The sequence below is a fragment of the Lepisosteus oculatus genome, chromosome 15 (genome assembly GCF_040954835.1).
Source record: "Lepisosteus oculatus isolate fLepOcu1 chromosome 15, fLepOcu1.hap2, whole genome shotgun sequence".
NCBI classification, from domain to species: domain Eukaryota; kingdom Metazoa; phylum Chordata; class Actinopteri; order Semionotiformes; family Lepisosteidae; genus Lepisosteus; species Lepisosteus oculatus.
Window position 1 is genome coordinate 23,022,377 of NC_090710.1, and position 27,829 is coordinate 23,050,205.

At 37.2% G+C, this 27,829-nt stretch overlaps 1 protein-coding gene across 2 annotated transcripts; it reads right to left on the reverse strand.

The window, feature by feature from the left end:
- Positions 1–5,864: 5,864 nt before the first annotated feature.
- cnga3a (cyclic nucleotide gated channel subunit alpha 3a) lies at positions 5,865–27,089 on the reverse strand. 2 transcript variants are annotated; one of them, XM_006639235.3, is made up of 9 exons: positions 26,776–27,088; positions 19,471–19,619; positions 16,427–16,543; positions 13,662–13,841; positions 13,019–13,069; positions 11,375–11,488; positions 10,261–10,368; positions 9,547–9,653; positions 5,865–8,453 (listed from the first exon to the last, which is right to left on the reverse strand). In XM_006639235.3, the coding sequence occupies exons 2-9, from the start codon at positions 19,569–19,571 to the stop codon at positions 7,036–7,038; spliced, it is 2,196 nt and encodes a 731-aa protein (XP_006639298.1). In that variant the 5' UTR covers positions 19,572–19,619; positions 26,776–27,088; the 3' UTR covers positions 5,865–7,035. The 2 variants fall into 2 exon arrangements, with proteins under 2 accessions (XP_006639298.1, XP_015219522.1); XM_015364036.2 differs by lacking the exons at positions 11,375–11,488; positions 13,019–13,069 and having other exon boundaries at positions 26,776–27,089.
- Between the last annotated feature and the right edge of the window lie 740 nt (positions 27,090–27,829).

Below are 27,829 nucleotides of genomic sequence, written 5' to 3' on the forward strand. Positions count from 1 at the left end.
TTCTTTGCCGTTTTTAAAGCCAATGTGTTTCTAAATATTCAGTAAGTACTGGCTTTGAATTCTTCCTTTGAAAAAAGATAGCTTACATTTTTTTTTATTACTAGCTCATGCTTCCAATGAATCAAAAAATAATCGTTCTAAATTTTAATTCTGTTAATGCTGGTTGTTCATTTTTAAAGAAGAGTACTTCAGTCGTGTTCAAACTTTGCCCTGCCTTCTCTCCGATGTCTTACCTTTGAGAATGACAAAAGGCCATTCTTAACTTTATCAAACTTTCTGAAAATATTCAGCATTTTAGCAGCTGTGCATAAGCAGTATATAAGTCTTGTTACACTGGAAAGCTTTGTCCTTCAAATTTCCTTGAGAGTGCAAGTGGATCTATAGATTTGATATAATCATACTCTGATGAACCAACATGGGAAGAGTATAGTGCACATTTCTAAACCTGGATACTAACAGTAATTACACTTCGTCAGGTTCTTAATCTCTCTATATTTCCTTCTTTCCAAAGACAAGTGTTTGTATTGTTCATTCCCAAACTACAGCATTAAAGAGTACTCTGGGAAATCAATGTATTAATATTTTTTCTACCAGGTGGCATTTTAGAGTATGACTATTTCATATTTAGTTTTTTTTTAGGTTGATTGGTTTCTTCCATTATTTTTAAACTTCTGTTGTGATATGTTTCCATCCATCCATTCATTTTCTAACCACTTTTTTACAGGATCACATGGGAACCAGAGCTTATGCAATAGGTCTCACAGAACAATAGATAATAAAAGAAGAAAAAAAAGACTTTTTGTGATGGAGTGGACAGCATTTAATTTCTAATAATACAAAAGTAATGATACTCTGGCACTGTTAAATGATCCAGCAGTTGCTGAAATTTCCATTTAACAGGCAACTTTCAGTTCATTATTCTTTGAGGAACTGTCTTGTTGAATGAAGTGGAACTATTTTGTGCACTGCAAAAGCTGCTCTAATCCTTTTCTGGATTTTGGATTAACAAGAGTTTTCTCCTTTCAAGTTAGTGTTAGTAAGAATTTTAACAGAATAAAGCAAAACAAATCTTAATATTTAAGATGGTGTGTTGTAGTTTATTTTTTGTCAATGAGTCATTGTTTTCAACTTGATTAAAACCTTTGATTCTAGTAACAGCTGTATAAATGGATGACCTCATTTGGTCAGTATTTTGACAATGTCTACTGTATTGTGGGCATCCTTCTGATCGTTAGCACTGCCATTGGTCCTTCAGATGTTATACCAAGGTCCTGACTACTTGTTCATAAAAGATCACATGGCACTATTTGGTACAGGGTTTTTAACTCCAGTGTTGCGGCTTCATTTCTAATCTGAGCTAGCATAATCCGGCCTCCTTAAATTTCCCCCTTGCTTCAACTGGTAAAGCAATTTGTTCCTTCTGATCAGGTCTGTGGTTGGGCCCATTGCTCATAATGACTGCGGCTCGTCACCCCAGCACCAAAGCAGGTGCTGAACTTCACTGGTGAAAGAGGTGATGCCCCTCCTGTGATGTGTGAGGTGCTGTGAGATCTCTTGTATTTAAGCACTAGGTAAATACTTGCAATTATTATTAACAATTTGTTTTCCTAATTTATTATTGAAAGTAAACACGAGGAAGATATGAAGTGACTCTTTAAAAGTGGCATTGTGATTAACTGCAGAGATGGAGTTCATTCTAATGTGAAATAGGCATTTTTATAACCAGGTGTTCACATATTCCTACGTACTCTTCCGTCACATTCTTATGCATATCAGATCTTTGAAATGTGCGTACCAATAAACTATTGAAAATGTCGCTGTAAAACTAGACTGTAAAAGCCTTGTACATGGGCATACAGTATGTACACGTCTGTAAATGTGGGCACTGAAATAAATCCTTGTAAAGCAAACCAAATAAAAACAAAGCTGTAAAGCTAGGGAAACATGTTCAGGGCAGCACCAGTATGAGTTCTGTTTTTTTAGGTTTTAAAAAAAGTCTGCTGTTCGGAGGGGGAAAAAGCATTAAGAAATCTCGTTTAAGTGTGAAATTAGGTCCAAATTGGAAATGAGCTTATGTAGGTGTAATTAATTCAAATGTTAAAGGTGAGTCTTACCTTCTAGTCTTAACAACACTGTGACTTGGCCAGTGGCCAGTGGTGGTGGGCTTCATGCTCACCTCAGTTTGACGTTTGCATTCCGCTTACATGTTTTGTGATTGACGATTAACTATGACATCTCTGGAATTACGCAAGAACCTGCCAGAAAAATCTGATATTCCTCAGCGATCCTCAGTTTAAATGGTTAATGAAGACTATCAGATTTCACCAAGAAAATTACTTTTGTAATGGTAGCAAGGCGGAGAGGGGATGATCTAAAAGTCTGCTTTCACTGTTGCTTGGACTTCACTGATTCAGTTTTCTGACAGGATTTAAACTTTAATAAAGAGCCTTTATAATATATTTTTAATGAAGGTCTTTAATAAAGAGCCTTTATTTGTACAGTTCTGTCATGATTAAGGTAAGGTAGGCTTTATGATGAAGCATATAACCATCCAAACTCCATTTCAAACAGCAGTTTAGTTATTGTTTAATTCACCCACTAGCACCCTCTACTGTTAGCTGAATATAGAATATTTTTACTGTACTGTGCACCAAAATAAAACTTAACTCTCCGTGCATGTATGTTTCCAGAGGAATACAGTTACAGACTATACAGTATATTGATTCATTGATTTTGACATCACTCTGATTAATTTGATTAATTGCTCACTCATGACTGGCTGTGATATACTGGTATTGCATATGCAGTAATATATCAGCTTACTAATGAGAGATCTGACTGGGCACAGGAGGTGAGGTGATTAAGATAGCCTGTTGGATGCCATACCTGGGAAAGGAAAAAAAAAATACAGATGGAAACTAAAAAGCCTGGCCAATCAAGAAAGTAATGTCTTCATGCCAGTTGTGTGTTGGAGGCTGAAATTACCTCACCTCAAATGGACTCACCTGCAGGGGTCAACTCTTCTTAAGCAATGGTTTGATGTAGAACACACTGATGGATGTCTGTGAGTTTGAGAACACAGTACATAACAAAAGTGTACTGGAACAATTAGCATCCGGTACATTTTTAGTCCCAATCAACATAAGCATATGTAGAATTAGTAAAATGTAAGAAATCTTTTTTCTGTGTAACCTTGGAATCAACTGCTGTATTTCTACCAACAAACCTTTATTTTAAAACATTTTTAGGTGTTTTTTTTATGTAATCTTTTATATAGCATAGTTGTGTAACCTGTCCACCCTGTGGTCTGAACTCCAGTTGCTGTTCTATAAGACTTGGATACATATTTCATGAGCAAGTTAAATTCAGGGATGAAAGGCATTGATTATGTTGTATTTTATGTAAAGAAATATTTTAATTATTTGTTTCTAATATAAACATATATTTTAATTTAATATAAAACAATAGTCTGTAACAGTTTTAGGCAGTCATTTTGCCCTTGTAGAACATAATAGTCAGGTATATTTATTTTTTTACTGAACTAACAATTTAAAGCTGTGCATTTAAGATACTATCATCATCATTTTTAATCCATATCATTATAATAATGGAAATTAGAACAATAACAGAAATCTGGAGTCTTACACTCAGACCAAGCAGACGGCACTCCTTTTCCATATGGCAGGTAGTGACCAGAAAAAAATAATTCACTTTGGCATGTTTTTTTCTTTTTCCCAGCTCATCGTCCTTACAAATTGAACTGTATTGTTTAGGCGTGTCATGTGAAGCGTGGATCACGTGGGGTTTGGTCATTAACAGAAGTGACGTTAAACGTTGTGCAGTGTGGGTTGTTGTCAATCCAGTTTCTATCCTCCCTGTTCTCCTTGGTGATCACAGCACTGTAGCTGTCCAAAAACAAAACCTCAGCAGAAACATCTTTCTGGGAAAAATCCCATTCCAGTGGCTTCACGGTGATGCTTCTGCTATCCATCTCTTTTCCAACAAGAAGCCATTTTCCATGTTCTTCCTCCATGGCTGACTGTAGTGCCACATCCCTGATCTTTTGCTTGCTGCTGTTTAAGCTTTCCTGCAGCCTTTCTGAATAGTAATCACTTAACGCTGTACACTGCTGCTGCTTTAGACCCTTGACGCGATCAACAAAAAGGGTCATCTTGTCACCAAAGTCAAGTTCTTTTCTAGAAGCAACAGGTTGCATGACCATAGGCCATGTCGTCTTCTCTTCTCCAATGGTGCTTAATAAAGAGCCCTTGGAGTCTTGCTTTTTAATCTTTGGGTTGACATGAACCTTACCGTTCTTGACACTCACAATGTTTTCCTCCCCCACAGAAGTCGCCATGTTGCCTTTTGCAGTGTTACTGCCCTCATCCTTGCGTTCTGTGATCGGCTCTGCAGACTTGGTCAGCATTTCCATATCTGCTGGGAGAGTGACGAGAGCAGTATGAGGACGAGCATTTAAAGATTCTTTCAGGGAAGGCAGATTGCTCGAGGTGTGGGGTCTAGACTTTAGAAATGCAACTCTTTTGTCACTGTTTTTCCTCTCAGGTATTGCATATGTGCGCTCTGCATCCTCCTGTTGGTTGTTTCCTTTAACACTCTGTTCTGCTCTCTCTCTGTCCTTGACAATCTGAGAGTGGATTTGTGTGCCACATGCAGACTTCACCTGGCGTGATGCAGAGCCTCTAGTATTTGAATATCCAGCGCTTCGTGATCTCTCCCTTGCAGCCATTTTCACAATCTGCCTCACTGCTTTTTCATTGTCATCCACAACAGTGGTGTTGAAAGAAAAAGCTCTGGTTTTCAGCTGCTGCAATAGATCTTTGTTGTCCGTCTGTCTAGCATGTGCTAGCTCTGATCTTTTAAGTTTTATTTGGAACCTGTTATATAAAATTCTTTGGTCAAGACTATAATAAGCTTCTACCTGTTTCTTCATGGATTCCAAGGTATTCAGCCTTTTCTTCAACATCATTTCCTCCTTCCAGTTAAAGGAAATGATAAGGGGAGATCTCTCCGAATCTCTTACTTTAGTTTTCATTGTCATTTTGCTTTCCTGGTCACAAAGTTCTGGTACAAAAGATTGCTTGAAATTTTGTCACAATCAAAAAGTCAGATATCTGCAGCCTGATGAAATTTCAAATATATCCTATAAACACAACCAAGAAGCATTACAGTCCATTATGAATAGATCGCTTTGGATTTTTACCACCTGAGTGCTGTTGGTTGTTGTTAGCTGTCTTTGCAAACCCAGCCCTCAAACCTCATTGTTTGTTGCCAAGGAACTAGTTTTAATGTTTGGTGACATGAAAGTTTGCTTAGGGCTTCTATGAAGATGATCTTGTATTACAGTGGCGTTCTTTTATGCGCAAAGCAAATCAGGAAATTCCACATTCCAGAACATGCATTCACAGAGGGGAAAGTAAGTTTTTGTGAGAAATGATCATTTTACTGATATATTATCCTCTTTAAAAACCAAAGATAGTGTAGCTCAAGCTCATTGGCACAACAGAATCACATGCTGTATTTACCAGAAAAGCATGTACAAATCAAAAATGTCATGGACAGCCCAATCATACTACAACCTGGAACAAGAAGATTGCATGATGTTGCTGTGAAATTGGCGTCCTCATAAGAAGTGATCCCAGACTTTTATAGCTCCTGTAAGAGCAGAAGACACTTGAAAACTTCAACCTGTCTGCAACTGGCTCTGGACAGATATTGAAGCCCATAGCTTTCTAATTTGTTAAGACATTTGGTTTTGGCATTTCAATGAAAAAAAATCAGTTTAACAAACAAAAGTGTAAATCTCATAGTAAATGCAGTCAAAAAGTTCAAACATTGATGTTTGGAAAAAAAAAACTTTTATTGGGATCTAAAAGTTTTTAGCAAAACTTGCGTGAATAAAATGACATTACACACATTTATATAAATGCAAAAATAGTACATATTAGGTCAATCTTAAAATGATCTACCCCGGTTATGAAGTGTCATATGCTGATTTTGTCTGTATGGTGGTCTATGGATACATACTGTATACATACACCCCATTCTCGTGTCTCAAGATTTCAAGATTTTAACTTCAATTTCTTGAGTCTCTTTTTAATAATAAGATTAATTTCAAGACAACTATTTATTTTTACCTTAACCTTGCACCAAGATGTCCAGCTTTTTGCTTGTAAAACATTCATACAGCACTTACTCTAGAACAAAGTCCTCTACATCCTTATATTTCATAAATATCTTAATCAATAAAACCGCCAATAAACAATTTTGGAGTATTGCAAAACTATACTTTTGGCAGTATAATCCTTTTTTGATAGGAGCTACACTGCAGTATCCTGAGGTGCAAAACTAAGGTTAAAAGCACAGGAAGCTTATGGTTGGACATCTTCCATGAATTTTAAAGATTTGCATTAAAGATGAAATGAAAATATTGGATACACATTTGTTAATCAAAGCACATGATGGCAGAATCCAGTCGGTATAATTTCTTCAGCAGGCATAATACTGCCTTTACACAATCTAAGCTTGCTGGAAACAACCCCCAGTCCTGTTATACACTGCGTTATACCACACAGTTGTTTTAAGTGAAACAGTAATATAGAGAGTTAACAGAAATTAAAGCTGAGAATTATAATATTACTACAGTATGCACAGAATTGGCCATAGTATTTTTTGAAAATGCTGTCCATAAGCATAGACATATTGATTTTGAAAGACAGTACATCCTTGGTCACTGTTTGAGAGCTATTCTGTTTGAATTATGCTTTTTAGAATGAGCTGTTGTTTTTGTTGGGCTGTAGACAATATAAATGGCTTATGTACAATTGAGTACATATAGATAATCTCTATGCAAGAAACATGGTTTTATTTTTTAGCATATAATTTAAATAAAAAAATCAGCTTTGAAAAGTATTAAACTACATTGTTTTTATTTGTTCTGTATTTACAAAAAAGAGCAGTAACCCTAGCTCAGAGTACAGTTCTGTTTGAAAATGCAAAAAAACAGCATAACACCCTTTATTTGTCCTTTTTCTCCTCTTCTTTCGGCGCTTCACTGTCTGCTTCATTACCATCACAGAGTTCTCCACTCCCCAGCGACTTCATTTTGGTCTCCATTTTTGTAAGTCTCTGCTTTAGCTTGACCTGGCTGGAGGTGAACTCTGCCATGAGTCTTGCAAATTTGGTCTGCATGAGGTCGAGAGAGGATTCCAGGTTCTCGACCTTTTCTTCCAGGTCTTTCGGGTCCCCGCTTTGGTTGGCGACTTCCTCGTCTATCAAACCATCTTTCATTAGAATGGCTTTCCCCTTCTCCTCCAGAGCTTTTTTGGCCTCTGGGTATTCTGTTAGGGCCTCCATTAAGTCGTCCTTGGAGAGACAGAAGAGGTCAGAATAGCCAATGCTCCGAATGTTAGCAGTTCTTCTGTTGCCCGACTTGCTTCCCTTAATGTTTAAGATGCTGATTTCCCCAAAGTAGCTGCCATCACTCAAGACGACAAACTGCGTGACTCCGTCGTCCGCCACCACAGCCAACTTTCCCTCTTTGATAATGTACATTTCCCTTCCAATGTCCCCCTTGCGGCAGATGTAGTCTCCGGGGCTGAACACCTGCGGCTGCAGCTTGAGCACCAGCTCGATCAGGAGACCGGCTTCGCAGTCCTGGAAGATGCGCACTTTCTTCAGTGTGTCCAGGTGGACGTTGATGGCGATCTCAGCTTTCAGTTTGTCTGGCAGGTTCTTCAGGACTTCTTTTTCGTCGCACGTTTTCTTGTTCGTCCACAGGTAGTCGAACCACTTGATCACTCTGGCTTCCAGGTCTTTTGACACTTTTCGGAATTGCATGTACTGTTTGATGGAGTCAATTTTAGCCTGGAATTCTGCTCTGTTGGCATTCATGTTGGAAATCATGGCACCCACATTACCGACGATAGTGGCAAAGATCAGCACCCCTATTAGGAAGTCGCACACAACAAACAGGTACTCCACATCCTTCACTGGTGGTGGGGTCTCTCCAATAGTGGTGAGTGTTAACGTAGACCAGTACAGGCTGTAGATGTACTTCCTTGCCAGTCGCCCATACTCAGGGTGGCTTATATTAGGATATACCCAGGTATCGCTTCCGAAGCCTATGGTTTTGGAAATAGCAAAAAATATGCATGCATTCCAGTGGATGATGATGAGAATGTAAAGGACAAGGTTACTTATTCGAAAAATATTGGGGTAATTGGTTCTAGTTTCAGTGCGATCAAAGAATTCAAAAAGGCGTGCAAATTTGAACAGGCGATTGAACCTCAGCTCTGGGTAGTTGTTCCCCACTTTAATCACAGCTATGTCCGTTGGCACCATCGAGAGTAGATCAAATTTGAACTGTGGTGTCTTCATGTAGTTTTCTCGTAACTTCTTTGGGTCCTTCACGAGCAATCCTTGCTCTAGGAAACCTAGAAAAATCAATAATTTGCGTATTGCTGTGTTATCTTTCATTAGAACCATCAAACTAAATCTGATAATGTCCTAAGTCAATCCATATTTTTCATGGTGTAGTATTGTTATCTTTGTAAGAAGTCACAGTATTAATACTTTAGCTCTGCAGTGAAGAATGCACGCCATACAGGTCATCATTGTAAACAACTTGTTTAGAATCTCCCATTGTTTGTTCCCAAATTGGAATAGCAAATTGTCTGTTTCTCACATGACCTCTAACTGTAGGTTAGGCCCCCAGCCCTAGTGCCACACAAAGAGGGGAATAAGTTGTGCCCACCTGCCCACTTTCAAGACACTCATCTATTAACTGAATGTGTCACAGGCAAGTCTGGGGGCTCCACACCAAATGGAGGAGAAGCAATTCCTTCACCTACAACCCTGTGAGCCTGCTGGCACCCAGGAAGGAGAAGATGGAGGCTAGAATGCCCTGGCTGACTCACTCTCACTCTACTCTTGGTGCTCAAACATTTCTGAATCATATCTTTGGGAATCCTTTATCCTAGGGCTAAAACTCTGCCCCTCCCAGTATTCCACGGTAAAGAATTTTAAGGACATTTTTTAAACCGGCAGATGGAGACCTGAACAGATGCACAGATTTTCTTTATTCTCTTCAACAGTAATAAAAATGAAAATCACCTTCATTTCACAATCATTCTACTCCTGAACTGACCTGATATTTTTAACAGATCTTGCATGTCTAAGAATGTTAATTAAATTATAGAATTTGAATGTAAAGTATTAGTTTAGAGAATATATATGAAATCCCAGTTCTAATGATCCTAAATTATTACACATTTTTCTTTCAACAGCAACCAATAAAGTTCACTTCTTGATTTATTTCATTTACTGAGAGCACTAATAAGTCATAATATGCATCTTTGCCGAAACACTTACTTGTACTACTTCATAGACCTGTTTCCGTCATAATTTCATTAATGCATCAACAATATACAGTTCATTAATATTTAAGACTGTAAATCGCCTAAGTTCATAATTAAGTCATATGCATACAAACTTGGAAAAACCTCTGGAAATATGGATGGAACTCACCTGTCCTGAATCTCACAAATGTGTCAAGGAAGTAGATGACATCTGAAGAGTAATCCAAAACCATCCATAAAGTAATATACTTTGTCTGCAGTTCATCAAAACAGGCCCTAAGACATAATGAGAAGGCGATTTGTACAAAGTAGTTTTACTAACAAATATCATATAAATGCCTGGTACATTGAGGAGCAGTACATTGAACATAAACTGAAACTTAAAAGTTATCTGTGATACAAATAACTAAATCTGAGGTGTTATCTCTTCTCTATGGAAATGTATACATATTCTTATAGATCCAGACATACAACTTTGGCAAATTTCAGACATCCATCCATGCAGCCATTTTCTAACTGCTTCATCCAATTCAAGGTCATGGGAGAGCCGAAGCCTATCCCAACATGCAACAGGCCCAAGCCAGTCCATCACAGGGCACACACAGACACACTCAAACTAGGGCCGGTTTTCCCAAACGCCAACATACCTACCAGTATGTCTCTGGACTGTGGGAGGTAACAGCAGCACCACTTGCAAAACTCAATACAAAAAGCACCCCAGAGCTGCCCCATTTCAGACATAAAGTATGCATTTATATTTTGCTGCATAAATGTTGTTTATTCTATAAGGCTTTAAATGCTCTACTGGAAAAAAACACATGCAATAGATTACAATACAGTTGCCAGTTTACAGCATAGTTAAATACAGGAAAAATATACCTACCTGCAAATAAGCATGCACCAGTTATACATGACTGGGGTTGCAATTATAGTAAGCCATCTGTAGTAGAGATCTGTAGCTGGGTCAACAATAAATACTTCTTTTTTCTTCCTAAAAATAAAGTTCCAAAATGAGAAAATGTTTTCAATACAATTTCCATGTAAGCAAATAAACCTGTTTAAGTAAATTTATTTTTTCTTCCTGTTTATTTGTTCTGCTATAAAAACCTTTATTTGACTGGCTATTTACATAATGAAGATACAGTATAGATTGTACTGAATATGTGAAAATTACATTTAATTTTTCTAGGTAGTTAAGGACCCACTGGATGCACCGATGCACAATTTGTCCTACAATGTATAATTCCTCGTTCTCAAGTGGGAAAGAAATCTTCTTCAAAATACAATTAATTTTGATGGTCAATAAAAAATAATTACATACTGTAAGCAATGTAACCTAATGGGATATTTATCCTAAGGCAGGCTTCATCCAAAGCAAACTTTCAAAGCCTGTCCACAGTTGTAAAAAGCAGCCTGTGAAAAGTGCTACCATAGCAACGAGTCCTTGACCTTTGTCTTAACTGCCTGTCAAAGTGCGCAGCTAATGACAATGAGTGTAGATATTCAAAGCACATTCTTAACACTTGCCTTTGAGATATGGGGTAATGGGATCTGAAGAACTACACTTACATACCAAAGGCAATTCAAAAACAAGTGAACTCCAGAAACTATTCAGCTCTGTAATTATATAAAAGGATCCTGATGTACTGTATGTTACATACAGTACATATCATGTAATATATATTTTCATGTATTGCCCTTCACTCCTGTCATTTAATTGGTAGTATTTAAGTCTTATGTCATTCTGTGTATGTTTGTGGGGTATATTTTTAAGTCTTTCAAGTTTGAGAACAAAACACAATTATCAATGTTCTGTCTGTATTCATTTTCATGTGAATAAATGTTTTTTTTTTTGTGGAAACATAACACTGTTAGGACAACAATATATACTTTTGAAGACGAAGACAGGCTGACAGAACCACCAGACGGACAGTACTGTAAGTCAAATTCACGTTGTGCCACTTTCCTCTAGTCTACTTCCTGCACAGTATACTTACTCCTCTTCCTTCTTTTTGTCATCTTTTTTCTCATCTTTCTTTTCCTCCTTTTTTTCCTCTTTTTTCTCCTCCTTCTTTTCCTCTTTCTTCTCCTCCTTCTTGTCCTCCTTTTTGCTGAGGGTGATTTTTTCTATTTTACACTTAAAGCCAAACGGTATGTTACACTACCCTAGTTCTATTGCACTACCTTCAGTTGTTTTACATATGAAACAACAAAACATTTCATATGTGAAATGTCTATACAGAGGGAGTAGTAAGGGCTAGAGGGCAGAGGAGGTTCACTGTCAGCTAGAGAGCCAGTTTTCTGTGGAACATCAAGTCTTTATGTGAATATTTAATTCATGTTTGTCTCTCTACACTCTTTTAGTTGATTTCTAGTATCTGCTGATACTAGATACTTGAATTTTCTGTTAGTTTACCTGTATAGCTCCAGTGTAAAGGTTGATTTATTTTTCCATTGACCAGCAGGGGGAAGCCTAACCTGAGAAAGTTCATGAGGACTAAAGGGAGTTTCAGCAGCCAGCAACTGAGAGACCCTTTCTTTTGTCTCCAGGTTGGATTATACGGTCCACAGCACAACATCCTGAAAGCAGTACTGAGATCTGTCTAATCTAAATTCTACGAAAAAACACAAACTCTACAATTCCACTTCTTTTCACTCACATTTTTTAATACAGAGAAGCTGCGATATGATAGCCTTATAAAATAAGTCCTGAATAAACGTAGCTATTCAGATTTACAAAATACCTTTGAAATTATTTGTAAATTACAGTAAATGTAGCCCATGATAAACATACTTTAATTTAGCTACATTATTTAACGAGCAACACACTTTTAAATTAGGTCCTAATTTTCCAATGTTGGTAAAACATATACCTATGAGAAAATATATTGCAAAACAAAGGTTCTCTTTCCTTTTAACTCCAAAACTATCATGCACATTTATTTTAATTTAGATGCCTGCAGTCATTAGATTAACACTTAACAACTTCAGAAAAATTGGAGCTTGATTTATTTATTTTAATTAATATGAAACTGCCTAGTTTGCAAGAGCTTTAAAAATCATTGCCTCAACCTTTCAAATCCATAGTTGTGAGTCTGCTGAATTAGGCTAAGGCTCTGACCTTACCCTGTCAGTTCAGCAAAAAACCACCCAAACATGCAGGTACAATGATAGTGACCAAGAAATGAATTCATCTGTTTCTTCCATATGTGAAACCGAGGTGTGTTTATTTTATGTGGACATTGCTGAACCAATTATGTATACTACAGTATGTACATATCTTTAAAAAGATATGCATACAAAGGGAGTACATTTTACCATCCTAAACAAGGTTATTTGATTGATTTTGTGGATCTCTGAGGATTGCAACCTAAATTCTTATTCTTACCCATCCATTTTTTTTCTAACTGCTTTATCCAGTTCAAGATGGTAGGGGAGTTGGATCCTATGAGTGTAATTCTTATTCTTTGATTCTTGTATTCATCAAAACTAAATTGCAGGTCCTCTTTGACAGGCACAAAATTCAATCCATTGTAATGAGACCTTGTTGATGGCAGAAGAAGAACTTGCACTATACTAGGGAGGAGAAAATCTAGAGGATCTGCTCCATCTCAATTTCTGTCTACACAGGTTTCACTCACTCATCTGTGTTGTTGCAGTTGTTGATATTGAAGTTTGCCAGCGGCCAGCGGCTGTATTTGAAACATACTGATGTTACCAAAAGAGCAGGATGACTCCACCTGTGCTCTTGCTTTCTGTGCTGTAAGGTACTACAGTTGCATTGTAAAAGTAGACAATATAATGAAACTAAAAAAAATCAATTTAAATCAGCATTTTACTCAACCTATATATCTTATAATTGTAACTCTGGACAGTTATACAGCATTACAAATCTTATATGCAGATTGAATCCACTGTAAATATGAAAGTCATAACTAGCCAGGGCCTACCTGTACTGTATGAATTTCTGCAATTTTATTGACATATGTGAGGCACATCATGTCACACACTGTACTGTATATTGACTTATCACCATGTAACTATCTTTAAACCTGTTATTAATATCAATATTTCAAACCCCGTATCTGGTAGAATCTTCAAAAATGTCAACTGTGTGTAAAATAAGAAGTGTAAAATAAATGAAATGTGTTTTGAAAGCAATTAGGCTAGGCAATCTGACACTATGACATTATGACACCGTGATAACTTAACACTATACAGCACAGTCACTACATACGGAATATTATTTTCTGTCTTTTTGTTTCCAGCTTTGTGTAGACTCACTTCTTCCCCCTGTGTGGATGGTCTGGGTTTCCAGTGGCTGACTGGGCATTGCTCTCTCGACTAGAAGCCTCTTTTAGATCTGGACCTCTAAATCGTTCCAGAAACGAGTCTGGTCTTTGGTCTTCATGATGTAATCGTCTGGTAGCCCAGCTCCTTAACGCAAAGATGAACCGAGAGAGCCTGAAATACAATCAGACAGACTTTAAGTCCAACTCTGTGGGCCTGTTACTGGTGTATGCGGAACAAATATTGAGTGTAAGCAGTATATAAATAACATACTGTATACAGAAATGGAATCTACCAACGCAGACGTCTTCAACTCCGGTCCTGAGGAGCTCCAATCCAATAAGTCCTAAATCACCGGCTTGGAAAGACTGGCTATTTATAACTATTTAATCAATTAAGCAAGTCTATTAGTGTTCTTAAATTAAAGGAACTCTTATCCTTGATAGATGAAGTGTTTTCATATTTCTATAAATGATCTCCGAATTACTTTAATTTAACACATCACCTGCTTGAATGATGAGAATAAAAATGTTCCATTTGTTTTTTAGAAATTGAAGCTCGAATGATTTCCGTAAAGGCAGTGGGTTCAGACAAGAAGGGGATTCTTAATAATGCTATACGGAATGAAATGCTGCCCTTGATCACCTGACCAGTTCTGAAAAGCTGATTGTTCAGGTGATATGGAAAAAGCCAGGAAGCAGAGGTTGGTCTAATCTGCTGTCTGGGAAAAGATGGCAGATCCTCTGATAAATATATCCACCAGAGTGGCCAAATGAGTGACTGTGGCACCTAATGTCTGAGTTTGAGAGACTTCTTTTTGGATATAGTCTCAGAGACGAGTTATGAGAGGTTTGTTTTGAGGCTGGATAGCCGCTTAGCTGCCTGGTTATTATCAGAGTGAAGAAGACAATGAGGACATGTAGGCAATAGCTCAAAGAACACCTTACATTTCTGTTTTGGATTTGTGGTTATGTATTTCCTTACACTTTAAAAAATGAGTATGGTTTATACCTTACATGTGCATTTGTGTCTTTTTTTCTTGTGTTTTTTTTTCCATTTAAAAGATCCCATTCAGACTACCCAATGTAACACATTAGATATAAAACTTATATGTTTGGGGCTCTCCAGGAGCAGGGATAGAAACCACTGTACAAGACTTACAGTAAATCAGATCAATTGTGGATTTTTGTAGAGGCTGATTCATGCTGCTCCACCAAAAGGAAAACCTTTTTTTTTTTTGCATTTACTGCTATTAATACAAAACTATGAAATTACAAATCGGTTTAAATTACCGGCAGTGCCTTACATAAAATACCTGTGAAGGTACTTGATGCTGAATATACAGGTAAGTCGCACCCACATATTGGGGCTGTGGAATTTCAAAAATAGACCTTTACAAAGCACAAGTTACCTTTCTGAACAGAAACAGTTGAAATGAAAAAACGTTCTCTTGGTAATAAATAAAGGAACTTTGAGAGGAGTTTATAAGACAAATTATACAAATATAAAAGGTAAATAACACAGTAAAGTCCCTTGTATCTGGAAGAAAGGGGGTAGGGGGTTCTGGATACCAGGTATTTTCAAACAGATAAGATTAAAGCAAACTGACACACGATTAGTCTAAAGCACAATTATTAGAACACCACTACGAGGATAACACCGACACAGATCCATGACTGTTCATACAATATACAATACAAAATTTATGATCACATTGAGCTGCAAATTCTGAGTAGTGGGTCTTGGGCAGGGGACAGGGAGGATCTCACTCGCTGGCTACATTTATCTAATGATAGTCTGTTAAACTGTTCAACTCAGTTTCATGCTCTTCTTCTGTCCAAGAGTCCAAGACCCTGTCAGCCTGACAGAACCGTGGATAAACAATTACATACTAATATTAAATACTTAACTAGACATTAAATTTGCAGATGTCAAGACCCTAGTGTATATTAACGGACTGCCATTTTGCTTGATCAATGTCATTTTATTTTAATTAACGTAAAGCCAATGCTTAAGTACTATAAAGTACTATTAGTAATGCATTATCATATAAAGAACAGTTTCTTATGTCTTTTAACCATACATACTCTATACTGTAATACATGATACAACAGTATAGGGGTGGACTTGGTTAGATGTGAATTTCAAGTAAGGAGCATGCGTAGCATGCAAAGGAACAGGTAAAGTTTTATTCCATGCTGAAAAGAAAAGAGATACAATGTTTCAGACGAAATGTTGTGTTTCCTTTCTTTTCAGTATGGACGAAACTTCACCTGTTCCTTATTGGTGAATTTGGCTACTAGTGACAGTCCTCTGCACCGACCCCTAACAAATGCTGAGACTCTACTGTACTGTATATATATATATTATCTGCACATGTAAAAGATTGAAAGTAACGTAAATGTCTGCATGTTACAGAAAAACTTCTCTGCCTTCTCGTCTTGCACTCTCATCGCTGTGCTGTAGAGCGTTTTGCAGGATTCTTTTAATAATCAACAGCACGAGATCCGGGGAAAAAAAAGTCAAACTGGTCCAATGGGAGAAAATAATTTGTTGATTTATATAATTAAGGACACAGATGGAATGGAAATCACAGGTCACCCTAGCCCCCGGAGGACCAAAATGAATTCATTAATATAATGTTTTTCTTCCACACGGGCAGGCTCCTCAGATTGTGTTTAGTAGGGCCTTGGTGAGGTGAGAACGTGTTCCCAGGGACCCGCTGCAGAAGAGGACACTCGTTATGGTAGGATATTTACCTGGCCATGGCGCCGGTCCCTGTGAAGGAGCTCCTGCGGGACTCAGGCAGCCCTCTGGTCTCCATGGAGACCGCTCTCTGCAGCTCAGAGGAGGTGTCCTCACACAGTGAGTGCGCCCTGAGGAAGAAACACGCAGCCGCCTGAGCTCTCGGGCCGTCTGCCTTGGCGCAGTTCATACTGAACACACCATCATTGCATGAAAGCAATCACTCTTCACGACCTCGCTAGCACAAAGAGACTGGAACATGGCGGGAACACACGTTGTGAAACACACACTGTATTTTGACAAGTGAATACAATATAGACTCTTAATAATGAATCATCTTAATCCACAATATTCCACTGACTTCAAAGAATTTGATTTCACAGCCGATGAAGACTATCCGTCTTATCATAGGAATATCATTAGACACTCCGAAGCTTGCCATAGGAGCTGATGCATTCATTCCTTTTCATGATGAAAAAAGGGCCCCAAAGGCAGGATATTCTGATTTTTAAACTGTTTAGCAAAAGGGCCACTTTCAATGAAGATATGGAGCCGTATACCCTTCCTATGGAAGTGTCATGCCCTCTGCAGCCGGTTCGTCCCTTCTGACATCCGTGACACTGTGGTGTCCATTTTGTGAGATTACAAAATGATGATTACACTTTTTTCATTTCACATTTTAATGAAAGCTTGACTGTTCAAAACTAGTTTCTTCTAAGATAAAGTACAATACATTCCAGCTCAAACTAGAGAGGAAAAAATAAAATATGTTAATTGCATAAGTATTCACACCTGTTAACTCCATATTTTGTGGAAGCAATTACAGATGCAAGTCTTTTTGGGTAAGTACCAACTTTGTCTACCAGCTTGGGACTATTTTTGCTCATTCTTCTTGGTAGATCTGATCAAGCTCTTTCTAGTTCCATTGGCAATCACTTATGATCAACAGTTTTCCTGTCTTTCCACAGATTGTCAATTGGATTCAGGTTAGGACTTCGAGTCATTTAAAGACTTTCACTTTCTCATTCTAAACTTATTTCAGTATAACTTTGGCCTTGTGCTTTAGGTCACTGTCCTGCTAAAAGGTTTCCCAGTTTTAGGTGTGAAGCAGGTTTTCCTGTAAAATTTGCCCCATTTATGTTGCATTCAGTCATGACAAGCTTCCCAGTCCAAGCTGAGAAGTAGGACTGTTACATAATGCTGTCCCCATCATGTGTGACAGCAGAAATTGGTGTTTACTGAGTGACGGACTATGTTGTCTCAGATGTTAAACTTAGCTTTCAGTCCACAAATTTTCAATTTTGCCATCTCTGACCAGCTTTTGTCATGTTTATACGGTTGCTTTTTGTGTACCCCATGCGGGAATTGAAATGTTTTTTTTAAAAAACCAAAAAGCCCTTTGTGGAATGACTGGCATATGGGATGTGTACATTTTCCCCCATCTCAGTCACTGTTCTGTAACTCTTTTAAAGTCTCACAGTGGCATCTGTTTCTAACCTGTTTCCACCTTTCCACCTTTTTGCACAGTTTGTAAGTACAGCCTGATCTAGAAAAACAACTGGATGCCTTCCACTTCCAAAAATGGCATTAATAGTCATTGACGTTTTTTTTAAACCTGCATTGCTTTGAAATTGTTCTGGTTAAATTTTGGCTTTAGTTCACTTAACGTATGGTTTGGATCATTAAGGTAGTTTTGTACAACTTAGTTTGAGTGGGAAAAATATTAGCAATTTTTTTATTTTCATCATTTCAATTATTCTGTCAGTTCTTAATCACTGCAACAGCTTTAATTATTATTGAGGCAGTTTATTTGGTGTAACGTGTCAAGCCGAATCTTGCTGTAGGGATGAGACTGATAAAACCTGCCACCGAATGAAGATGGGATGTGAGAAGATTGTGCAGAGGGATGCTGAGAAAGTGAGAAGATTGTGCAAAGGGATGCTGAGAAAGTGAGATAGGAGAGTGGAAGTGGGCAAGGTTAGAATTTCACTTCCTCCAGAACTTCTGTTTTTGAGAAATACTCCATTTATTCGATCACAACATTTCAGGGTATATGAATAAGTTCAGAATCTTCTGTGTTCAATGCACAATTCGGGTCTTATAGGCTGTCAACGTTTTGACATTGATCTACATTGCTTTGAGCCTGGAAGCATTTCTGTTTGCTCTTTTTTCACAGGTTCAAGAGCAGCAATGTTTTTTTGTGCTGATCAAGTACAAAATTTTAAATGAGGTCTGTCTTACCAGTGCATTGTACTATAACACCTCTTATTTAAGTAATGTAGAAGCAAAAACATCACTGAATTAAACAAAAAATTGCATTACAACAGAGCAGTAAACATCCACTTGCATCTAGGCTATATTGAACATCCTAAAGTGAACTTATCTCTACCGTGCAGTTAATTATCTTTTTGCTAACAAATTTAAAATCATCACTTGTCTCTTATTCATCTATGATAGAAACCAATTTTAAAGGCAAATTAATTGTCTTTATTTGGACCTTTTATCTCATATAAGTTAAGTCTACAGCATATGCTTTTTCATACCATCTAGATTTTATTTTATTATAAAGTGTGTGTACCTGATCTGAGAAGAGATTTCCAGCAACAGCAGACATGGAGATATTTAATGCCATTCACACCAATAAAGAAAGAACAGTACCTTGTTTTTGATCTCACATCAGTCGATATTACATTTGACAATAAATCTCTGTTCTTGGGTAATTGGATTTGATTTATACTGGCTTTGTGTGGGTATTTGAATTTTGTTTATATCTACCCAGTGTGGAATCACCAGAATCTTCTGAATGTGGAAATGTAGACAGACTTACATTCTAGAGATGGGAGTCCAATATGCACTATTCAGTGTTTGTGACTGGTTATTATACCTCAGTAATGTTATTGTTAACTGAAATGTAATGAGTCCTATTAAGGAGAATAATGAATATCATATTGAAGCATATTGAAGCAAAAGGGATATGCACATTTCTGGAAGGAAATTGGTCTTAAATTGATGAGTGAGTACATTGATATGTTTTTTTTTTCCATTTGGGGATTTTTACCTGCTGTTTCCATTCTCGATCCTATCAAGGTCGTCATCGTTTGTCCTGACAGATAGCCGATGCACAGCGGGGTAAGATTGCTGAGTACTGATTGTTGCCATCCTCACTCACACTCTGCTTGTCAGGGACATCCAGCCTCAGACGGGCAGCTGTGGGCAGAAAATTTAACTGTGGTCAGCATACTGTACGTTTCACTGGTGGCCTCCAGCAGTAATAGTGGCCACATCACACGGGAGCACTTCCATAGTATTTGGAAAACATACTTTATTGTCCTCAGAATACATTATTTTTCATTCCAAATTTCTCATTTTCAATCCGAACTTTTTTCGAGTAATCCTCAAGACTGTTTGATCAAGCACCTTTGTTTGTTGTGTGCCTTGACTTTGGAACGTGTAGATCGGGCTGTTCATCATTCTGCTGCTTCCACCTCTATTGTTAATAATCAAGATCATACATTGCTTAAGATTTACAGTATGTATTTCTATAGACAGAGAATGTTTCCTTGCCCCAACTATATTTGAATGTTTCAGTGCTATGAAAGTGCTAAGTCAGGCTATGAAATTATTTGCCCCAAGTCTGCATCACTGCCATTACATTTTACACTGTTTTGATGGATGAATTTTAATTTACACCCATTATCTATGTGGTTGTACCCTGGTGTACATTTGAAGAATCTGTTTTCACCATATAGACTTCAAGGTTTCACACTGAGGGTACCCCTTAGATATTGTATTGACTGTAGTTTGCTATCATATCTATGCATAATAAGTTTTTTTATTGAGTAGAAAAACAAATTCACAGAAGACATACTGTACCACATATTCTTCTATTTTGTTGCAGTCATAAACCCCTTACAAGCAATTCTTCTTTCTCTTTTTCACATCGCAGTGAGAAAGTAATTCACGGTCTTACAGATATTTCAATGATGATAGCCTTCACTCGTTCTAGCAATCACAAAAAAAAAATTTAACCCTTCTTTTCTATACTTATGCCTCCATTCTGCAATTTGTTCCCATGACCTTTTCTGTGTCGTGAAGTTATTCATATACCCAGTGCATAATCTGCTTGATACCATGGGTAAAACAAAGACATAGACATAAAAGACTTCTTTTCATGTATTTTTTATTAGAACATTCATATAAACTCTTTGTAGGAGCCACTCTTTGGAAAAGTGACCTCAAAGTTAAAGACAAGGTTACTTCCTGAGACAGTAAAAATTCAAATTCTGCCTCCAAAAATACGTATGATTTTAACGGTCCTGCCCAGTGTGTCTTTCAATGTGAACAGGTCTCTTCTTGTTTGCTCCTTCTTCTAATTGAGGATATTCCCTGTTCACACTGTAATCCAGGCCTCCAGCAGCAACAGAAACAGATCTGGTTGACTGGTCTGACTAAAAAGTGGTGGGAACGGCATAGAGAGCCTTTGAATTTCCTCTCCTGGCATCACTTAATCCTGGCCTGTTGTTCTACTTTGATAGAGCTTGCCCTCTAGGAATTTTTAGAATCTAAACCACAAAGCAGAAGCTTGAAGAGAGGGAGTTCGACAGAGCCGGCTATATTTGATTTGCAGCATGGGAACATTCCAGGGACCAGAGTCCGCTGTCTCGCCAACAATTCTCAAAATCCCAAACCTGACACAAAGTTGCTCAGGTGCAGCTTTATGGTTTCGGATAATCTCAATCATTTTACCAAAGGCTTTTCATCTCACTAACTGTTGCCACATCACAAGAACCCAGTCAGGCGCATCCTGTTCCACACCTCACTGTGTCCCTCCCTTTTATTCCCATCTTCTGTCTGTCAGCAATGTTCTCATTTTTGTTTGTGTGATTAGCTTCTGCAAGCTCAAGGTTAGGTGTTCGGTCTGCACAGCCCCATCCTTTCAGAATCATGGTACCAAGGACAGTGGGGGCACAGGGCAGGCCTGCTGCTGTAGTCAAAGCCCTGCCCCGTGGGGGGGTGGGTCCATCGCCAAGTGCCATCATTCCATGTGACCATGTTTTAGTGGCACACAGGTAGAAACCAGGGGAGCACTGCCGAAGGAGGTGCAGTAAGTGAGGGGAGATCAGGTGGGGCAAGGGAAGGTCCTTTTCTGTTTGGTGTTAATAAAATAAAATACATTTATTTATAAAATAAATAAAATACAATAAAAAATGTGTTCACAAAAGGATTAGTCAATCAAATTACTAGTATGTCAAGTGTGCTTTTATAAATGTCTCGAGTTATAAGGCCTTTTAAAAGACTATACAATTGGCTGGTTATGGTGTCTGTTTTTATCCTGTCTGTAATATTAAAATTGATCTGCTTACAATTAACCATGAGATCAGCGTGTGCAGATTTTCCTTAAATGTTCTTAAATATTTTTTTTTTTATTTACCAAACGGACCATAAAATTTAACTTTCTCTTTCTGTTCTTGGAATTATAATCCCCAATGCTTGTTTTACATATTTGTAATAAATGAAGTATAAGTTGAAATTAATCACAGAAATTCTAAAAGAAATACAGTGTAACAGAATAAGAATAAAGATCCTTATCCTCGATCCAAATAGTAAAATCCCTTTCTCATAAAAAAACCTTAAATTATATGCAGGAAATATACTTCTTTATATACTTAGAGTTTACAAAAGGTTATAAAACCCTTTCCTACAGGATACACGTATCAGTTAAAAACAACTCCAGCTTTTGCTCATTTTCTTAAGTTTCAGTTGGTTCAAAAGTCAATAAGTAAAGTTCACAGGTTTGTATCCGGGTTTCTGGGCAGACACTGTTCATTCCTTCTACACTGAGCACTTAACACTTATTTTCTTCTGATATGAATAAATGAGTTTGAAATCTGCAAGACTGGCCTGGGCAGCTGAGAATGTCCTTACTATACTGAACTATATCATTAGTGCAAATCCTTAACCTACAGTAAATTGCCATGGATTTTCAAGTAAAATGTTTGAATGTATCTGTTAATGTCTGAGTAGTGATAATCCTTTAAAATGAATCATCCAGAGTCAAAATGCAAAGTAACAGGTGTATGTAATACTATGTAGAATTATGAATGTGAGGTAATACATATTTAATGTAATATAAAAGAACGCTTGTAACTATATTAACCTCAGACTACAGTGAAGTGACTCATAATATGACATAGTGGGGTAATTATCATGCATTTATTTGGGGAGACAGTAAAAAGATTTTGAGTAGCTGCAAAAATTGTTAATGAATGAGCATTTTTGCCAATCACAAACAAGAACAATAAAGTCACATATATAATGACAATATACTGTATGTGCTTCTGTTCTTTAAGCAAAGAAAACAAGTAGCTTTTGTTGCACCTGCGATTTGAGTGCTGAAATGTGAATAAAATGCTGCAGTACACAGATAAAAAGGCACATTGCATTATCTGCTTTGATGTATCACCTGCTTCTTGTAAATTCAATTCAACTAGTGTTGTGTGACACTCAACTACTGTTTTCACTTTAAACACTATTTAATCGACCTAATCTATTAAAGCTCACAGTGCATACAGCTTCATAACAACCTTTTTGCAAAAGGGTATAATAGAAAATATCAGTGATTTCTGCCAGTATTTTCTCCCAGCCTTCTGTATACAGGAAGGTGCAGTGCTATGCTAATTTTCCCATTCAAACTTCATGAATCACAAGGAGCAACAATGTGAACATCTCCCTTTAAAATCTTAATTTATGAGAAGTGATGTGGAAACAAGCATGATGCCCACTGAAATGTCACCAACAACACGGAGTTCAGTTTGAGTGCAAAGAATCTAGAGGATATAATGTCAAGCTGAATGCCATCTCTCATTCAAAATGGACTTTATGCTATTTAGTTTCTACAGATTGAGATTGTTTACAACCATTCCAGGACTGTGGGAAAACATACTGTAATGAAACTGTGCTGGACTGGGGTTAGCCAATGCTGTGTCTTTTTTTAAGTTAGTACTGGTTAAATGGGTTTACCAAGAGGCCAGTTAAAATTTTTTGGCATTACTTAACATCCCGCTCACAATATCAACTACATTTTGCTGTCTCCTTTTCATTACATCCATCAAGATCATGTTTGTCAGCCTGTGATGTCATTTTTGTTGTGACACCCACGCAATATTGCAAGTGGTTCCATATACACATCTCATTTTACCACTAACACTATAAACAAACATTGGACAGGATCAAAGGGCATTTTCTGGTATAACCCTCCGTCAAACACTGTCAGTATTGTACAAAATGTAAGTATTTAACAGTACACTGCTTAACATCATTTACAACTAGACCAACGACCTAATAGGCAGAATGTCAGTAGAGTAAACTGATTTAGCGTTAACACATGTAGATACTGAATAATGCAAAAATGTGTGGTCTGTACAGTTATACTTCATAACGTGTGTCCCTGTCAAACATTTCAACCACCCTTGATTGCAGCAATATGCATTTGGTGACATGAAATGGCCAAGGACAAATCACCATGCAATCCAAGCAAAACTCCTACTGCAATCAGCATTTCAGTTAAGTCAAGAGCTCCGATATCAATATAATGTTTCCCAACACTATTGCAGAGCATAAGAATGGGTTTTCCCTCACACCGTAGCATTCAGGCTAATCAACAAACTTTATTATTTTGATGATTGTTTCAATTAAACCTGCAGTAGTAAAATAAACACGAGTGCTATTTTTACAGACAGCTTTATCTCACAATTGTGCTTTCCAAAGAGCTAAACATTTCCCTTTCAGTTCTGATGAGACCTCAAATCACTCAGCACAAAATGAAACCCCCAGAGTTAGGGATCTTAGATTCCCCATCACAAAGAGCACTTAAGGTTGGTAGTTCAAAAATATGAGTGAGTGGCTCAGAGCAGGGACAATGCTGAAACCAACATCACCCCCTCTGTTTCATGAGAAGATGAAAGAGCACTGCTACTCGCACTGGAGACAAACATTGTTATCCTCCAGACTATCTCTCCAATTGAAACCTTTGGATTTAAAAAATCTTACCCTTCATTTAATGCTGCCCAATAGCACCAACATTTTTTACTCCTTTACAGTTTGCATTGTAACAATAACCACTTTTTAAAACCACGTTTAAATGACTATTATTGTTGCTTATTGAAATTAAAACCATAAAAAGTACAATGATGAAGAACATGCTGGGATATATTATATGAATTGTGTAAAAAAAGTGTATATTGGTACACTGTAAAACATATCTGTAAATGTAATCAATGATAAGAAATACAGTAAATAGGGAGGGTAATACACCATCTTATACAGGACATTAATATGTCACTGTAATACTGAAAACAAAGACTTGCTAAAATCCTGGAATAAAGTATTTATACAATTGTTGTTCAATACAGTCAAGGTTTATTGTTTTTTCACCTCAATTCAGCTTTTGATGTGCAGCTTGCTTTAAAGGCAATTGCTGTAAAATTACAGTGTGCTTAAAGTTGTTTAGATTGTTCCTTATCCACTATCTCAGAGTCACTGACTCTAATTTAATTTGCCACTTCTTTGCTTTTAATAAAGTTTAATATCAGAACATGAAATGCTTCTATCATACAGTATATACCTATCTTTTTGACATAACAGTGTTCCATTACATTTGCACTCTCAAGCTAACTGAATTATATATTACACATAATTTAGCACATTACAGAATCAAGGGGATGTGTGACTGATATTAATTTTCCACCTTAAACTGCAGAAAATACAGTATGTCTTTGTGATGTCTCTCTGGCAACATTTTGAATGATGGAGATCTATTGGACTCATTGCTTTCAACCCAAGCAGCTTGCCATGGTTACTAGACTGGTAACCATGACAATGTGACACAATAAAAGGAAATATGTAATTTTACAACGGACTGCGAATTAAAATTATATACATAACTGCCTCCCTCTCATCCGCAGGACCTGTCTCAAATAGCTACTATGATGGTCTTCCTGTTTATCGCCTCCCTGACATGGTCCCTGGTTTCCTCTTCATAGTTACTTGTTACATATACAGTATTTACACTAGTTCATCATATATTCTCGTCTTTAAATAGACTTTAGCATGTGGATATAACACAGTTCGATTTATTTTGTCTCGATAGCGCACGAAGTTCCCGACGGATGATGTCGCAAACATCTACATACTGTACAGTATTTGTATGCCTTAGAATATGTGTGAAGTTAATTTGATACAGCTACTGTATATCTGTAAAATATCTGTAGTAACAGGCAAGAAGTCCCCGCTTCTGAATACTACAGGAACGGGTTGTCTTTGAATTGAGCCAGATGACATAAATATTGTAATTTCTTAGTAGAAAGTCAGTTGTTTTCAAATTTAATCCCATGTTCAAATTGCACTTGATTTACTACCTTTATTTTCTTTTTAGAGTCTTTAAAAAAGCCTAATGTTGTAGATGTAAAAACGAAAAAATATACTCGAAAAAAGCATATTTGAGTGTTAGTCGTTGTGTGAAAAGAACCCCTTAAAGTTTACTTAAGTTGTTTTAAGGCGGTATTAAGTGAGTACATAACTAAGCAATTAATTCTAGCATGTCCTGCACAGGATTGCTTTCACTTGGTGTCAACGATTATCGTAATTAACTATTGACTCGAACGGTACATAATTTTAGACAATATGGTTTCACCTTAACACTAAAGTGGAAATGGTCAGCGTGACATTTAACAGAATATTGAGAAATGGGTAACAAGTGTGAGGATGCAGGAGACACAACAGATTTAGTAAATAATAAAAAATATTAGCCACGATCTTTACAGCCTCCAACTCAGGGGTGTGTAAAACGCAGTTTAGACACGTGTGCGCCGCATTTAGATTAGTGTTAAAACCTCGAATTAACCCAGCTAAATAAAAGTAAGCAGATCCTTTGCTATCTTGTTAGGTACTTTGCATGGATCAGAATAACCTCCTAGGCTATTTTGAAACCTAACAGTCTCTGAACGATGTCACTTGATCACAGATTAAAACTTCGAGCATCATCAAAATATCTCACCTATCTTAATCTAAATTAAGGTGAATTAGCTTTAATTTGCTTCATACAAATTCATGATTCATGATTTGTTGTATTTCAGTGTTTTAAAAAACTTTCATCTCACTTTGTAGATGCCCCTGGATACATTGTTTTGCTTTAGTCTGAAGTACAAAAGGCATAAACATACTCTTCGGGCACTTGCACGGTCATAACACATACATTGTATCCTAAATCATCAGTAGTTTTCTTCGGAAACTTTTATTCTAAAATAAAACAAAGCAAAAAACAAAAACGAAAGAAAAACAATTATGTGCATTAAGTTTACCATACCTGGTAGTACAATATATGTAATACGCCGTATTTAGGAAAATCTGTAGAAAATGACACTTGTAGTAATCCTTCTGTTGGATTTTGAATAATCCCATTGATGCGAAACACATTTAATCCCGTGTTCTATTTGACCATTATTTTCCTCTCTTCATTAAGTTCACGCAATAATTCCATAGTTGTGCTGCCATCAAGAAATCCTTCCGAGAGTTTGAAGACTTCAGTTAAACGCGAAAGGCGATTCGTTTGTGTCAGCACCTTGGACGCCGGACAGCTCCGGGCAGAGATGTCAACGAACGACGACGCGATCTCTCTCTCTCCCCCCCCCCTCACACACACTCAGTAAATTCTCAAACGTCACGCACCTCATCTTCTTAATATTCATCAGTATAAACACCAGGGCACTACAAACCAACGTACAGCATTTCTGACCACATTCATGTGCGTGCAGCGAGACGCTTTTGCAAGGCATAGCTAGCTCGGTATAAAGACAACTGCTCCTGCAAATGTTCTGAACTGGTGTACGATTGTGTTAAGATAGTTTTAAATGGATGGTACTCCCTTTTCTTTCATAAATATGGTGAATTTTGGCAAATTTATGGCAACAAAAGGAGTAAAGGTTTAACACAGTAAAGACTAAAATACTAAAGTAGAACTAAATAATAATAAAAAAATAATATTATTGTAGAATAACGAACATCAAGATGTTATAAAATGTTATTTTTCTATTGTAAGAACATAAGAAAGATTTGTGAAACTTCGTGTATCAGTTTCCACAACATAGCGGGGTGGCTGGTAACAGTCTCGCACAACCCTGTGTGTAAAGAGCTGCCTCTTGTTCCCCAGTTTAATTGCATTTCCCGAAGTTTCCACTTGTCCTCTGGTTGATTCTGGTTGACTTTGTCAGTGCCTTTGAGGATTTTGAATACTTGAATCTGGTCCCTATATAATATTCTCACTCAATGATTAAAAAAAAACGTTTGATTTTTTTTAGATTGTCAGAGTAAGACACTTTTCATCTTATGGATATATCTGCTCACTCTTCACTGGGCTGATT